The sequence below is a fragment of the Leuresthes tenuis genome, unplaced genomic scaffold, assembly GCF_036924035.1.
Source record: "Leuresthes tenuis unplaced genomic scaffold, fLeuTen1.0.hap1 SCAF_11, whole genome shotgun sequence".
Classification (NCBI taxonomy): Eukaryota; Metazoa; Chordata; class Actinopteri; order Atheriniformes; family Atherinopsidae; genus Leuresthes; species Leuresthes tenuis.
Genome location: NW_027325365.1, coordinates 19,461,424 through 19,475,954, shown reverse-complemented (window position 1 = coordinate 19,475,954; position 14,531 = coordinate 19,461,424). Strand labels below are relative to the sequence as shown.

Genomic DNA, 14,531 nt, shown 5'->3' with positions numbered 1-14,531 from the left:
GACTCTGGCGCAGAGCGCTGATATATATTCATTATTGCAGTGAACTGAGTGACTTGTTTAAGAAACAAACACTTTTTCTTTCGCCAACATTTGTCAACAGGTGTTTAGGTGTTACTAATACATTTTTATTAAGAACAGGCCACTGAGCCTGCAAGCTAAGCAACATCCAAGCTTAGTTTGTTAATACATCAGTATTCATATAGAAAGATAGACAGGCAGATAGGTGGATAATAGTGCATGTCAGTGGTTGCTGCTGTTTAAATGTTCATGTCTGAAACCTCTTTTTTCCTCCGTTAACATTGGTGTGTTCCTTTACCTATTTGAAAATGTTAAAATCACGTGAGGATAATTTCCCTCTGCGCTTCGCGCGCAACTTTCAAGGACAGACTAGTTTATCATGTGCGCCCCCACCAATTCACAGAGACTGCAGTGTGGACTGCAACACATGTCTATTCAGCTATCAAGTGAATATTCAACGGTCCGCGGTGTTCATTAACCGCGCGCGCACACAAACAGACACATACCGTCTCCACGTGCCAACGTTCTTCCCCTCTCAGGGTGGATTTTATTGGTCCAAAGGAAGCGATATAGCCACGTGCTTATGTTTACACATCTTCAAATTTTAGGCGGGATTTGATTTCTCTACTAAAATAACACCGTTTCTTCAGAAGAACACATGCTGCCTAATAGAAGGGACGACACGACCAGTGCAAACACTCATCTGAGTTAGATAAACGCAGCAATATTTTTCTGCAAGAAACAGCATGGGAAGCTGCCAGTCCTCAAACTTGAGCATAGCCTCTGGTTTGTGCAATGTGCCTTTCTCCAACAAAGAAAAGAAACTTAATCACAACACAGAGGGTAAGCCAATATCTATTTATTTCCCAATTCCTTTTCTATTCTTTCGCCACAGGCCATATGGGGAGGAAGTATCCATATTCTCTACTGAAGTAAATGTTCTATAGAAAAGTAAAAGTCCAGAATTACATTCTTTATTTGAGTGGAAGCTTAAGCTAAAGAATATATATATGTTTAGCAGTTTGAAATGAAATAGTTTGAACAACTATAAATCTAGTTTGTCTAATTCGACAAATCTTAGGGGTCATAATTTGATTCATGAGTGTGGAGAAAGAAGAAGAAACTAAGTCCCGACACACAGATCTGTTTAAAGTATTGTATTATTGGAACGTTTATTTGAATTGAAACAATAATAAACGCTGAGAGAGAAGAAGAAAACAGGCGAGCCAACAAAACACTGTTTGGTATTTCTGCAAACAGTTTGTACACGTCCAAAATGTGACCCTGTGACACTAATTAGGGCAAAAAGGCGGGAAATGTCTGGTTTAATCTTAATAGTGTGCTGTTCAGTACTGTAGTAAATATATTTAGTCGCTCTTCACCACTTCTAGAGGTTGTTGAATTTGATCAAAATAAGGAGAAAATTGTCTGCTCCTATGTGTATTTCACCCTTTTGACAAGTTTTCTACAAGAAGAATACTTGAAACATCACAGCAGACCCCATTTATAGCATCGGCTGAGATACCAATAGCATATGTTTTCTGACGTCACCAAAAATGCTGTAAATCATATGACTTGGTAACGTCTTTCAGACCCTCTGGCAAATAGGTTAATGCAGATTTCGACTGCTTTTAAACATTTTAGTGCCGCTGCTATTCCAGCCTGCAATGGTTGTATTCGCTGAAACCAACTCTATAGCTCACATATGAGCTCTTTTACCTCATCTGACATGAATCCAGCTTTGTTTTTTCTGTTTCTAGACTGAAAGGAAATGCCTGTCACTCATACGTTGCTGTACTGAGCGTCAGCCATGTGGCCGACTGAAGTTCTCAGAGGCCATGTCATAACTTTCCCAGACCCCTGTGGGGGGGGTGAGAAAGAGGCAAAATGGTTGTGAGAATAGGCAAGGAAGTCGCTGGGCAAGAACCAAAATAATCTAGAAGAAAAATAAAACAAACAAGCAGAGTGTTTGTCAGGCTTTTGGAAGTCCCCTGTACTATCTGTCTCTCCTCCTTCCTTTGTTTATTTATCCCTCTCTGCATCTACACTCTTGTGGTTGTTCATCTGAAACCCCCTCATTTTCTGAAGTGACCAACCCATAAGTCAACATGTGGACATGTAGAGGAGCTAAACTCTTCTTTAATGTTTTTTATCTTTCCTAACTCACAAAGACGCTTCCCTCGAAGCGCATAGATTCAAACGAGCTCACCGATTGCTCTGCTGCTGTGATGCCAAAAGATGGAAATCCCTCTTTTCACGGGTAACTAACGTCACTAGGTGGCACCACTGTATCACTTTGATCACAGACCGGGTGACGGCCATTAGAGAGCCCAGCACTCCAGGACCTGGCTTGGTCAATCAAAGGATGAGTTCATTGGATGGTTGGAGCCAAGCTAAACTGCATCTGTCATCATTTTCTTTCAGTGCGTTAGGTCACCGCGTGAGACGGCCAACGTTTTCTCTATTTAAAACATCCATCGTCCAAATGTAAGCTCCCATACGATGAGGCCGGAGGATTATGAAGGCATGTTTACTCTCAGGTTTTAGTTTACATAGTTGCTCACGTCTTGTTTCTTTCAGTAACAGGTGTGGCTGTGATATCTCGGCTGAAGCCTGTTCCTACATTCGATGGTCGGTTTGTGCAGAGGAAGCCCTCTGAGGATTAGTGCATGTATGTTTGGGCTCTGTATTAGTGTGGTTTGGCACTCACTTATCAAACCATGATGTCAGCAGAATACTCAATACCATCAGCTGCACTGAGAGCGCAGTGCCTGCAGAATTTCATCCGCTGTTTTCTGACCACATCTGCGCTTAGCTTGTCTTATATTGCACAGATTATCTGTAACAGGCGTCTGAGTTTATGAATAGAAAAATTAGACTGCGCCACATGTGGGTGAGAACAAACGTCATCACTTCTCTCGCATGAGACAAAGAGAGGAAATGAAACTTTTAGCTCCATCTTAATAATTTAGGAGTGCTTGAGAGTGTATGTGAGATAGAGACCAAAAAAAAAGGATGAATAGGCATTCTGGCACATTATGACTAGCCCTGATTATAATTCTTGATCAGAGGTGCTCATACCTTGCTCTGTGATTACTATAATGCACTGGAAACCACGCTCCATCCAACCATGTCGATTTTCAGCTTAAAATACTGGCAGCGAGCTCCAGGTCAGCCTTATCGCTCAGCTTCCTCCTCTGAAGTCCCAATTCAATAACCGTCTTCAAAACCCTCGAAAAATATGGTGGAGGCAGATGAAACACATACGTTACACATGGTGTCACATTTATCAAAGTGAGAGCCACATTTGCTGTCCTGTTTAAAGTAAAAAAAAAAAAAAAACAAGATTACGAGAAAAAACAAGAGGAAGCTTTCCCTGAAGTGATAAGATGCTGGATTATTTATCTATTCATTTCTGCGGTTGTATTACTTCTTGTTGTTAATAACCCTCTGGGATATTAGATATACTTTACGAAAGGAAGTTCTCATATTTACAAGTTCTTAAAATAGGCCCGTCACCCAGCACTCTCAGTATATCAGTGTCCTGTCTAAAGCAGGGGCCCCGCAGAAGTTTCCCACACGTGTCACAGGCCGGTGTCATGACAAGAGAGCCGGGGAGGGAGGAAGTGGGCCAGGGAACGGGAGGGAGACATAGATTAGCTTTGGGCGGGGGGGGGGTAAGAGAAAAAATGAGCATACTTACAAACTCAAGGTAGAAGGAGACAGAAGTTTCGACAAAACACTTGGATGGTGATTGAGCCAATGGCAGCGGAGGGACCTGTCAGACAGGAAAAGGGGCACAGATGAACGGAAGCACTCAGCGGTGGAAGAGCGTTAAAGGTGGAGCAAGCATCTGTGAAACTGACCCCAATGTTTCCCTGCTTGAAATCAACGGCCATGCAACGGAAAATCTTTCATCTCAATGATAAATGAGAGCCAGTTCCTCAGCAATGATCCCAACCTGCTACTTGTCATCGCACTTGTTTACCTGTCAGACCGCATTAGCTGCATACTGTACATTTTCACATGTCACAGTGTCCTGAGCTCGGCTTACAGAGTTCACACTGGCTCATGTCCTTCCACGGCGTTTGTCTTTGATGTCTGATATGCAGTCTGTCTGTGCAGTGAGCCAGCAGATACTGGATGGTGTCCAATCCAACACATTCCAAGTTTGCTTGATTTTGATGATGCTACATGTAAACGGTTACATTTGAACGTCACATATTGGCAAAGTCTCCTCACGTTTGTCCGGGAATTTGAGAAAAAGAACACATGCCTGTAAAAAAAAAAAGGCCTGTTTACCCTTCTGCAATCAGAAGGTAAACAAGATTAACTGCCATTCTCCTAGTTTTCATTTTCAATTCCAATTTAGGAAAATAGATAGAATTGTCTTTATTTTGGAGTTAATCTTCAAATGGTTCAGCCAAAACAATCATGACAAATCATGAAAAAACAGGGAGTTTGGCCCTTATCTGTCTATGCCTTGTTTTACTTTTTATGATTAGATGGAAAGCCGACAATTGTCTCTATTGAAATAGCATCAAAGACAATAATAACTGTAAGACTAGAAAGTAAAGAATTAGAGCATCCCTGTGAACCTTTTTTTTTTTTTTCGAACGTCACATTAATCTTTGAATAATTCAGATTTCGGTGCATTTGTGGGCTGGTTTTGTCAGTTTTTGATAGACTGTCCTCCAGCTCTCCAACCCGTACTGTCTCTGGTCCTGTCAGAATAAGTCACATGATCTGTGATGCTGCAGCGATACCTCAACAGGAGCAGGAGAGAAGAAATGTGCTCGATTAGAGTCATCCATCCAGAACAGAGTGGTAGCTTGCTAAGGAGTCACTACACACCTCAGCTTCAAGCTGCTCCCTAGAAACTGGGAATGGATGACAGCGGTTTCCCTGGAGACCTGGACTAACAGGTCCTGCTCTCTAATTACCTCCACCCACCCACCTAAGTTAGCAGCCAGGCAGAGATCATCCTTGTGCTAAAGACTCATAGCACATGAACAAATGATGTTTTTTATTACATGTTGCCGCTTTGTTCTGAAATGGTTGGTCATATGAGCTAAAGGGGTAACTACCCAAAGCATGGAAGCTGCACAGGAAGCAGCACAGGCATGTAGGACACATTGCTGGCATAGAGTTAAGATGACAGGTAACATGAGGAAAAACTCATAATTTTCTTTTTTTGTTGAAAACAGAACTGATTTTCCATAATCTCTGATGGATCTTTGACTAGTAACGTAGCCTCGCAAGCACTGAATGTGTGAGTTACATTACATCTGCTAATGAAACCCATGCAAGGCTTCCCTTGATTGTTGGCACACTGCATGCAGTGAGGCAACCCTGTTAGCCTTCATTAAAGCATGAGCAAAAAGAGCTACAGGCCTTCAATTCACCCTTGACACCAAAAAGAACAGCAAGTTATTACTGGACTGCCTAACGCAGCGCTGCCAGTGGCTTAAATGTCTTATATGACAGTTGACGTGAGTGACTCATGCACCCTGAGCTCTGGAACAAATGGCTTGACTTATGCGTTCTGGAATGTCAGATATATGTCCTTCATGATGCGCAGTGCAGTGGAGAACAAAAGCTGCCTTGTGCACATTTGCTTTAGTTTGCACATACGTTTTTGATCTGGGGATCTGCCTTTGAAGGCGAGTCATAGTTAGAGTACAGAGTCTAGGATGTTATCGTTAAAATAATAAGCACCTGTCATCATCCACGAAGTGAAACCAAATAGAGACATTGTGTTGATGATATTCAAATTAAGTTCTAATATGCTCAGGCGCCAAAAAAGCAAGCACTAACCAGACCGACAATGTGACTTCCTTGATTTGTGCAGATGAGTCATGTCCGTCCTGTCTGAAAAATTCTGTTTACTATGGGAGATTTGGAGCTGAACAGTGTGTGTTTGTCTTCTAACCCCCAAAGGACAGGCAAAGAGGGGGCAAGCAGAAAAAGAACATTTCACAGCTCAGCCAGAGTAACAGCCAGGTTCCGCAGCATACAGCGTAGGCCTCGCTTTCTTTCTCTAACCGCATACCAAAGAAGAACGGAAAGAAATGGCCATGGGAGGAAAGTTTTTTATTATGTAACGCGGTACGTGGGGCTCACTGCTATCCCTATATAGCAGGGATATATCCTTTCTGACAGTGAGACAAAACGAGCACACACTGACGAGCAGCCTTCAATATATAAGCCACAGAGTGTTGCTCTTGAACTTCTCTTACTTCGTGGAAACCTTGGAATCTCAAACACAGACTGTCCAAGCGTGAAAGTGGCTTTATATGTCTTTTTTTAGCTTACAGAGTGACAGCTCAAGGTAATAATAGCAAAGGCATTTTCTGTCATGGCCCTCACTAGGTCATGAAATCCTTTACGTTTTTTTTTTTTTTTGTTTCCTCTTGCAACATGTGGTAAATAATGTTTCATTGTAGAAATTAAGCAGATTAAGTTTTACAGTGAGAATGTCCCAAATACAACCTCATGGGTCGCTTTGTTCATTTAGACCAAAATGTCCCATGATTATGTTTGAAGAATTTGCAGCCTCTAGTGGACGATAAAAGAACTGCATGTTAACTGTAAAACCTGGCCGGTTGCATGGTAAAAATAATGTTTTTAGCCCTAAATAATGATTATTTTGTGACAACAACTAAATAGTGTTGATTTCTAACTCCAACAAAGTTATGTTATTGCCTAAAGCCAACCAAAAAGTGACAACATTGTGTTGTGTTGTAACCAGGGCAACCAGAAATATGGTGTCCATAAAGGTGACAGTTATGTTGTAAAAAGCTTGCATTTTGGCCTTTACCACCATCGTTTTTGTAGCCCTAACCAAGTTGTTGACTTCTAACTCTTGCCAAGTTGTCTTATTGCTTAAACCCAACCAGGAAGTGAATAAAATTGACTGCATACAGTATCTCAGCCATGCTGTTTGAGGAATAAAAACAACTCGTCACCCTCACACTACAGTTAAAAACTACAGTACAAAACCAAAAACTCAGTTCTACTGTTCGGGAACATTAACTTTAACAAACTGCTGCCTTAGCTTGAGCAAGAAATTATATCATGTGATCAACACATGAAAGAGAAGCAAGAAAAAGAAATTGATTAAAATTGTGAAATGGTTGTTGCTGAAAAGCCCCAAACCGTGCTGTTCAGCACTTTCCCCAAACCGCTTGCATTTCCCTAATGAGATTTTGGATTCTTTTCTCCTGAATATTTGAGAGCGAAGCAATTTGGAGGTTACAATTTGGGAGCCTGAGGGCAAATTCTGACAAACCTTTGATTGCTCGGGAAGTACGTTGCTTTTGAACTATGTCATAAATTCTAATGAAGTTAACAGACTTAATTGGGATTTTCTTAACTATGGGTTTGTTGTTTAAGATATACCACAAGAATTCACTGCTTACCCACTGTATGCCTCACAGGATAATGCGAATATGGCATGAGGTTTTTTACAACTGTGGTGCAGCAGGGAAAGCCTTTGGGTCAATAACAGCCATCGTGCCCTGAAACCATTTTTATGCATTTTTACACCAACACACACACACACAAAGCTCTCTCCAGGTTTACACGCACCTTTCCTAGTTTAGGATTATATACCTCTCACTTAACAAGCTCCATGCTTATTTTTTTTTTCTTTTTGTCAAGAGAGATTAAATATATATAGCTTGACCTTGTAAATCTTAAAGCTAAACCAAAATGTCTATTTCTGGAGAGGGCCTGACAGGCTGTCTTAAGTGAGTCTGCTGCTGTTTGTGTGGAGTCAGGTTGAACATGACAAAGACCTTGACATGGGCCGTCCTGTTCCTCTTCACCCAGAAACTAGAAACCTGTCAGTGCTCCAATTAGTCCTCTAACAACTGTATGGGCCCTGCATCGAAAGATAAAATATAAAATTAGGATTGAATTCTTGTGTAGAAATGTGTCTGTGCTTTTGGATCACGGTTACAAAGACTGCTCCATTCCATAAAACATAAGAAGTTGAGCACCATCTTAAGCTACACTTGAATCTTTAGCCAGTATAGAAACGGTTAGAAGAAGTTGGCTGTGTTGTTCTGGGCCAACAGTATTTCCTGCATCTCCTTCGGTGGTGCATCCGCTCCTCATCCCAGGGAACACGAGACAATAGAACAGATGGAGGAAGAGCACTGTCCGTGCATCTGGTTAAATGCATTGAAAGGACATTTATAGCACATCTCCCACTGACAGAGAGGCCTAAAACAACATTTGAGTGGAGTCGTACAATTTTTCATGTTCCACCAAAAGAAAGTGAGAATTTATCTCCTTACAGCTAAGTGCTAATTGGATTTGATGACAGTTTAGTGTACTTTGAAATGCACAACGATGGCTTTTATTTATTTATTCATTTTTCCAACTCCACCCCCTGACTTCTTCCATTGTTTGAGAAGCAGAGACCATTTAATGTGAGTATCTGGCATGTTACGTAATGTCGTGATTTAGACTCTCAATGGAAAACGTATCTGGATGGTCACCGTTATTAAAGGGATAGAGCTGTTAAAATGTGCTGCTATGAACAGAGTCAATAACAAAAAGTATTTTAGGTGCTTAAAAAAGGATTACCTTGAGAAAATTAGAGTTAAGAAAAGTGTTCCCTGTATTTAGAATATTTAAACCACTTTAACTTGCTCCCAAACAGTCCTTTCTAACGAGTAGCTGAAACCACCAAATTCCTTTGACAAAAATGGTAATTTCCCACCGCAGACCATGGGAGTTGAAGGTCTACCGTTGTAACATCATAGCATTAAAATGTCTTAAAACAAATACAGCAACAAAACACAGTTATTTCTAGGTGTTTCCAACAATGTTCAAACTTACAGTTCATTTCCCAACCTACAGTATATAGAACAGACAAGCTGACCGATTGAGGCAGTAGCAAATGAGCAGCTCCCATACAGGTAAAAATGCTGTTTTTGTCAAAGGAATCTGGTGGCTTTTAAGAGAGTGCATCTGCTGGATATAGCAGCTGTAGTTCCCCATCAGAAAGGTAAAATACTGACAATCTAAGAAAAAAAGAGTACATTTAAGCTGAACATGATAGGCCTTTTTCAGGTGGCTAAAACATACATATATATCTATATTTTCTGATCAGTGATCAGCTTTCCTGCTCGTATTCCTGCCAACTCCCAAACTGGGGTGTGTGCCAACAGCGACTTGCAGTAGGAATTACACTGATTATGTAAGAGTGCCTCATACAAAGCCAAACTGTCCACTCCTCATAACAATGTCACCCCCTTTTGCTTCCAGCTGGGGCTGAAGTTTAAAACAAATCCATTTTAATGTTTTGTTTGCCATTGGAATAAGAAATATAGTTTAACTGTTATGGTCAGGTATCATTCCAGCGCTCTTGTACTTCTTGGTGCATTGACAAAACATGAATAAAAGTAAGAACAGCAGATTGTATATCGACACTTCATTTTCTTTACATGAAACAAGATTTGGTTGTTATATTTTGTGTTACTTCTTATTTTGTCATAAAACAGGCCTAAATTTCAATCCCTTGGGAAAGGTAACCCATAACATGTGACTTTCAGATCGTTTTTGTCCACTAATCGGAACAGTAAAAACTGGGTTAACGTTGGGATGAGGAAATCTTTTGTCATTTCGGAAAACTGAAAAATAACAATTCACTCTTTGACATAAAAAAGAAAAGGTAAAAACAACCCTTGGTCAAGATCTGCTCACGTCTTTTTGGAAATTTAAAAAGGCGATGTGGCTGATGGCTCAGATGTGATACACCATGACTACTGAGTAAATTCCATTTAGTAACAAAGGCTAAACCCTAACCCTAACAGAGGCTGTAAAATATAGCTGGAAGTTTAAACTAACCTTTCGTTAAGCGAAAAAGTTGGTTTTTTTTCCTTTGCAGTTCTAATTTTATAACATGATCGTGCAAAGTATATTAAAACGTGTGAGATTCTGGGATAATGTGCATTCTGGGAGGCAATATTGAGTCAGATGTTATTTATGTGTTCTTGTTTTTATTAATGCAACTTTCTCAAATTGTCTTCTGGAAAGGAAAATAACCACAGTTCCTCTTAGATGCGAGGAAAAACAGCTAGAGATGAGTAAAAAGCACACGTTTTCATTTGACTGCATTACTGCGCGGCGCTTATACCAGCGGCAGTGCCTTCTTTTCCCAATTTACACCACTTGCCAGTGATTCACTGCCTCATGGTGTTTTTAATTTGCTGAAATCTGAAATTGCAGACGTGAAACCAAGCATGCATACATTCTGTCTGCTTGAAACTGCCACGGCATTCTGTCTTATGATCTGAAGCTTTTGCAAATTAGAACAATCTGTGAGGGCACCAAGCACATGGCAAAAACTCCCCCTAAAACGCCTGCAGCTAAACGCAAATGCTGCTGTTGCTTTGATTTAAAAACTTTTTCGACTTGGTGAGATTCATCATCGACAGGAGAGTCGTTTGGCTGATACAGTGGCTTAGGCAGTGGTTGGACTCTTACTGTGTTTTTGCAGTAAAAGCAGGTGCTTGACACCAGTGGCCTGTTGAGAGTCAACCGAATGAGAAGACAGGAGCACATATTGAGAGCAGATGTGAGTGCACTGTAGTAGAAAACTGCACGAACGAAAAGAGGTGACCAAAAAAAACATTGTTGTATGAATGTGGTTCATTGTGCTGGCCCATGTGTGTTTGATGGAGATGGCTGTGCTCACAGTGAAGGTGGGTATGACTCACTTCATCCATTAGATCAGTGGCTGAGGTTTGGACAGCAGCCCTCCCCTGATACCAAGACCGCCACTTGCAAACCTTCCCAAAAAGCCATCTGCTCAACATTTCTGCCTTTGAATCTTTCGAGAGAATTAAAATACTGCAAATGTAACACTTTGCTGTCCAAGTAGCGGTCACTGCTCAGCTCTGCATGGCAGCAGTCACACTGCTGCGGGCCAACTTTCCTTTAGCAAACAGGGCATGTCTGCCTTCCTTCTCTAGATTTAAGTTTATTTGCTGCAGGGGCTCTTGTGAGATTGCTTCATTACAGATGCATGACACCCTAAAGGGGGGCAGTGTGTACTGGTTAATTGTGGAGCATTCCTGTTTGGTTTCATCTTAATATATAGTGACACCGCATACAGTGTAATGCCCTACTTCTAGCTTGGTTGTTTAACAATACAACCCTGGATCAAACTAGTTTCACATCACACTCACTTGTCACACCGAAATCTTAAAAGATTGCCAATGTGCATGACTCTCTACAGCAGCAGGAAAGTGATAATTGAATTTGGTTTATGTCCTTAATTGTGTTTATCTAGAAGTGGCCAAACCAACAATGTAAGCTTTCTAAGCTGGATATGACTAGAACACCTGTCACCCAACATTTGTGAATGCTCTCTGCTTCTACGTGTTCCTGGACTCGACTGTCTCCTTTTTATGTGTGTTTAAGTTCACTGAAATAAGTAGGCAGGGGACTATATGTTATGGCTTTACATCAAGGTGTCTAATTTGCTTAGTGTGGGCGTGTGACGGTGGAGTAGTCATTGGCTGTCATCCTGGAGACACAAATCTGTCTCCTGACCGATCTGGTGCTATTTACACTTACACAAACTTTGCACTATTTTTGAACTTATGTGTGTTCTCAATTTACTTCATGGCAAGCATCCCAGCTTGCCTTAAAAGAGACGCTCTTACAAAATTACAACCAAATTTTTGGAATCTCTTCTCTGGCTCGTTGGGTCATGAATCCCACCCTATGTGGGGAAGACACAAAAGAGGTCTCTTTCTTATGTTCATTACTTTAAAGGCATGCTTGGTCTTACAACAGAAACTTCACAATTAGTTTTCACGACTATGATGCTTTTTTGGTTTTATGAGTGGCTCATGACTTGCCTGTGGGCTGTGCTAGCACTGTGCTAAGTTTGTGAGTAAAATCCCTCTCAAGTTCACAGTAACTACTATCTGCTTCAGACTAGTAAGCTAATAAAATTGAGTTGCACCGGTCAAACCCAACAGGTGTCTTTAATTACCTTTAATAGTATAGAAATCGGTTACTGAAGCTGTTTCTGTACTTAAAACATGGGTTCTGACATATCTGACTTGCCCTGAATTTTTTTATGTGCTGGAAATGCAAAAGGTGTGCTGCTGTGTTTACAGCACATTACTGACGTAAATGCCAAAAAAGAAACAACTCCAAGGCACCACCAGTTGGAGTTCTCCAGGTGTACTGGGAGTGTCCATCTGTAGTACTCCTTCCATGGGAAACTTAAGAAAACAAAAACATCATAATCAGCACTCACTCTACAAAAAGAAAGGACCCAGTATGATACCAAGCTAATATGATAAGTGTTTCCAAAAATGCAGTAAAAACTTTCCTGTCATTCAGGCCTGGATATTTTGTGGCCTGCAATTTGAATATCTAAAAAGTCTCCCGTTGGTTGAGTTTCCTTTGACTGTCAGATTTTTTTAACGGAAAGGGGAAAATGATGAATTCCAAAGGCTTGTAGTATGGATCACAATTACAGTGAACCAAGAAGTGTCTGTCCATAGGATGGTTGATATTACCTGCACAGATTCCACATTTGTGTTCTGATAATCTATCCTGTACAGGTCTTTTAGTTCTACAAGTGTAAAAAAAAAACATAGAGCTGGTCTCAGTAATGGCTGGAAGGCTTTTAGGTCTGCACTGCAAACTTGTTAGAAACAGTTCAAATAACAAGCGATTCGAATTTAGCATTCGACAGTGTAAACAAGGACGTCAACTGCAACATCAAATGTCCAACGAACGATCCACCTTTGCTTTTGATTTTAGCTGACAAGAGCTGGCGCTCACTGCTGCTTGTTACCCTCTGAGGGTACCAAAGCACCTTTTCAGCTGGCTCGTGAAAGAGCTCCAATAGGCTCGTGGTACGCGCTTTAATTTTTGCAAAAATTGGCAATAAAAAAAAAAGCTTGACTGTCCAGCAGTATTAAAATATAGTCTACCCATCAGCACTTCTCCAGTTCAGTTATTAATGTGCTTTGTCTCGTTGATTTACCCGGGGTCTTGTCTGCACCTTAATGTTTCAAGCTGTCCGGGCCTTCCAAAAGCAGTACATTTTATTGAAAAACAAATCTCATGTGAAAGGGCTGTTGTTCAAGATTTGTCAGCAACACAAAAAGTGATTCTGTAAAATTTAGGGAGAAACCAAAGTTTTGGCTCTTTGTTTAGATGAAAGAAAAGGTTGAATTTCGATTAAAATGACATGTCGTTGTTACCATAAAAAACACATAATTAAGCTTAGGGAATGATCAGTTGTACTTTGCTCTCAGTGGGCTGTTGTTACAGTAATATAGAAGAGAGGCATGAACAGTTTTAATGCTGGGCCATGGAAAACAACGAGTCCCATCCTATTTGATGATAGCAACAACAAAACCTTTGTCTGACTTTATAGAATTCATTTATACAACCTTGAAAATGAATTCATAGTTGGATACTTTAGTGTGTAAAGTTTAGCGTCTAAACCGGACTTAGAAAGACTAATCCATGCGTTTGTCTCCAGCAGGTTAGACTACTGTAACGGCCTGCTCACTGGGCTCTAAACAGGCTGCAAGACAGCTGCAGTACATCCAGAACGCTGCTGCTCGAGTCCTGACTAGAACCAAGGAAATACGACCATATTAGTCCAGCGCTCAGGTCTCTGCACCGGCTTCCTGTCGCTCAGAGAATAGACTTTAAAACAGCTCTGCTTGTGTACAAGTCTCTTCACGATCTAGCACCAAAGTACATCTCTGACCTGTTAGAGCCATATGAACCAGCTCAGACTCTGAGAACTCAGGCAGGGGTCTCCTGCTGGTGCCCAGAGTCAGGACTAAACAAGGTGAGGCTGCGTTTCAGTTTTTGTTGCTCCTAAAATCTGGAACAATCTTCCAGAAGATGTAAGACAGGCCTCCACTCTGACAATGTTTAAATCCAGGCTGAATATTTATTTTTGGCTGTGCATATGACAACTGAAACTATTTTATCTGCACTCTTTGCTTTTGAAATGAATTAATAATTATTTTTATGTTTTAATGATTTTATTTGCCTTCTTGTGATTTTATGTAGCTGTAAAGCCCTTTGAATTGTCTTGTGTAAAAATTATGCTCTATAAATAAACTCGCCTTGCCTACTTTTGTTGGAAACATAACTTACCTCAGAAGGCTGCTGGATTCTTGGGAGCTTTATCTTAAAATTGAATCAATTGAATCCATCCTAACCTTCTCCAAGCTGTTTGTTTGTGGCAAAGGCTCAGTTGCTTTGGACCAGTCAGGGTCATATATTGGCATATGTTTGAGCAGCCAATCTTACATACTGATGCTTGGTCAGGATCCCATTGTGTTGGATTGAATGCACAGGGTAACCACATGCAGGTTTTCCCCTGCTGGTAGCATAACAGTGACTGAGTTGCCATGGCAATGTGGAAAATGTCAGTGAAGCTTTCTACAATAAAAGTATTCAATTGTGCATATTATTACCTCATCATAATGTATTTCCTAGTGCAG

At 40.8% G+C, this 14,531-nt stretch overlaps 1 protein-coding gene across 1 annotated transcript in view; it reads left to right on the top strand.

Annotated features, from left to right (window-relative positions):
* The first annotated feature begins 673 nt into the window (after nt 1-673).
* The window catches only part of neurl1b (neuralized E3 ubiquitin protein ligase 1B), a 28,074-nt gene continuing 14,216 nt past the window's right edge, over nt 674-14,531 (top strand). Inside the window, exon 1 of the mRNA XM_072395964.1 lies at nt 674-861. Within this exon, the coding sequence (XP_072252065.1) occupies nt 765-861 (97 nt within the window). The 5' untranslated portion in view covers nt 674-764. The remainder of the gene's footprint in view (nt 862-14,531) is intronic.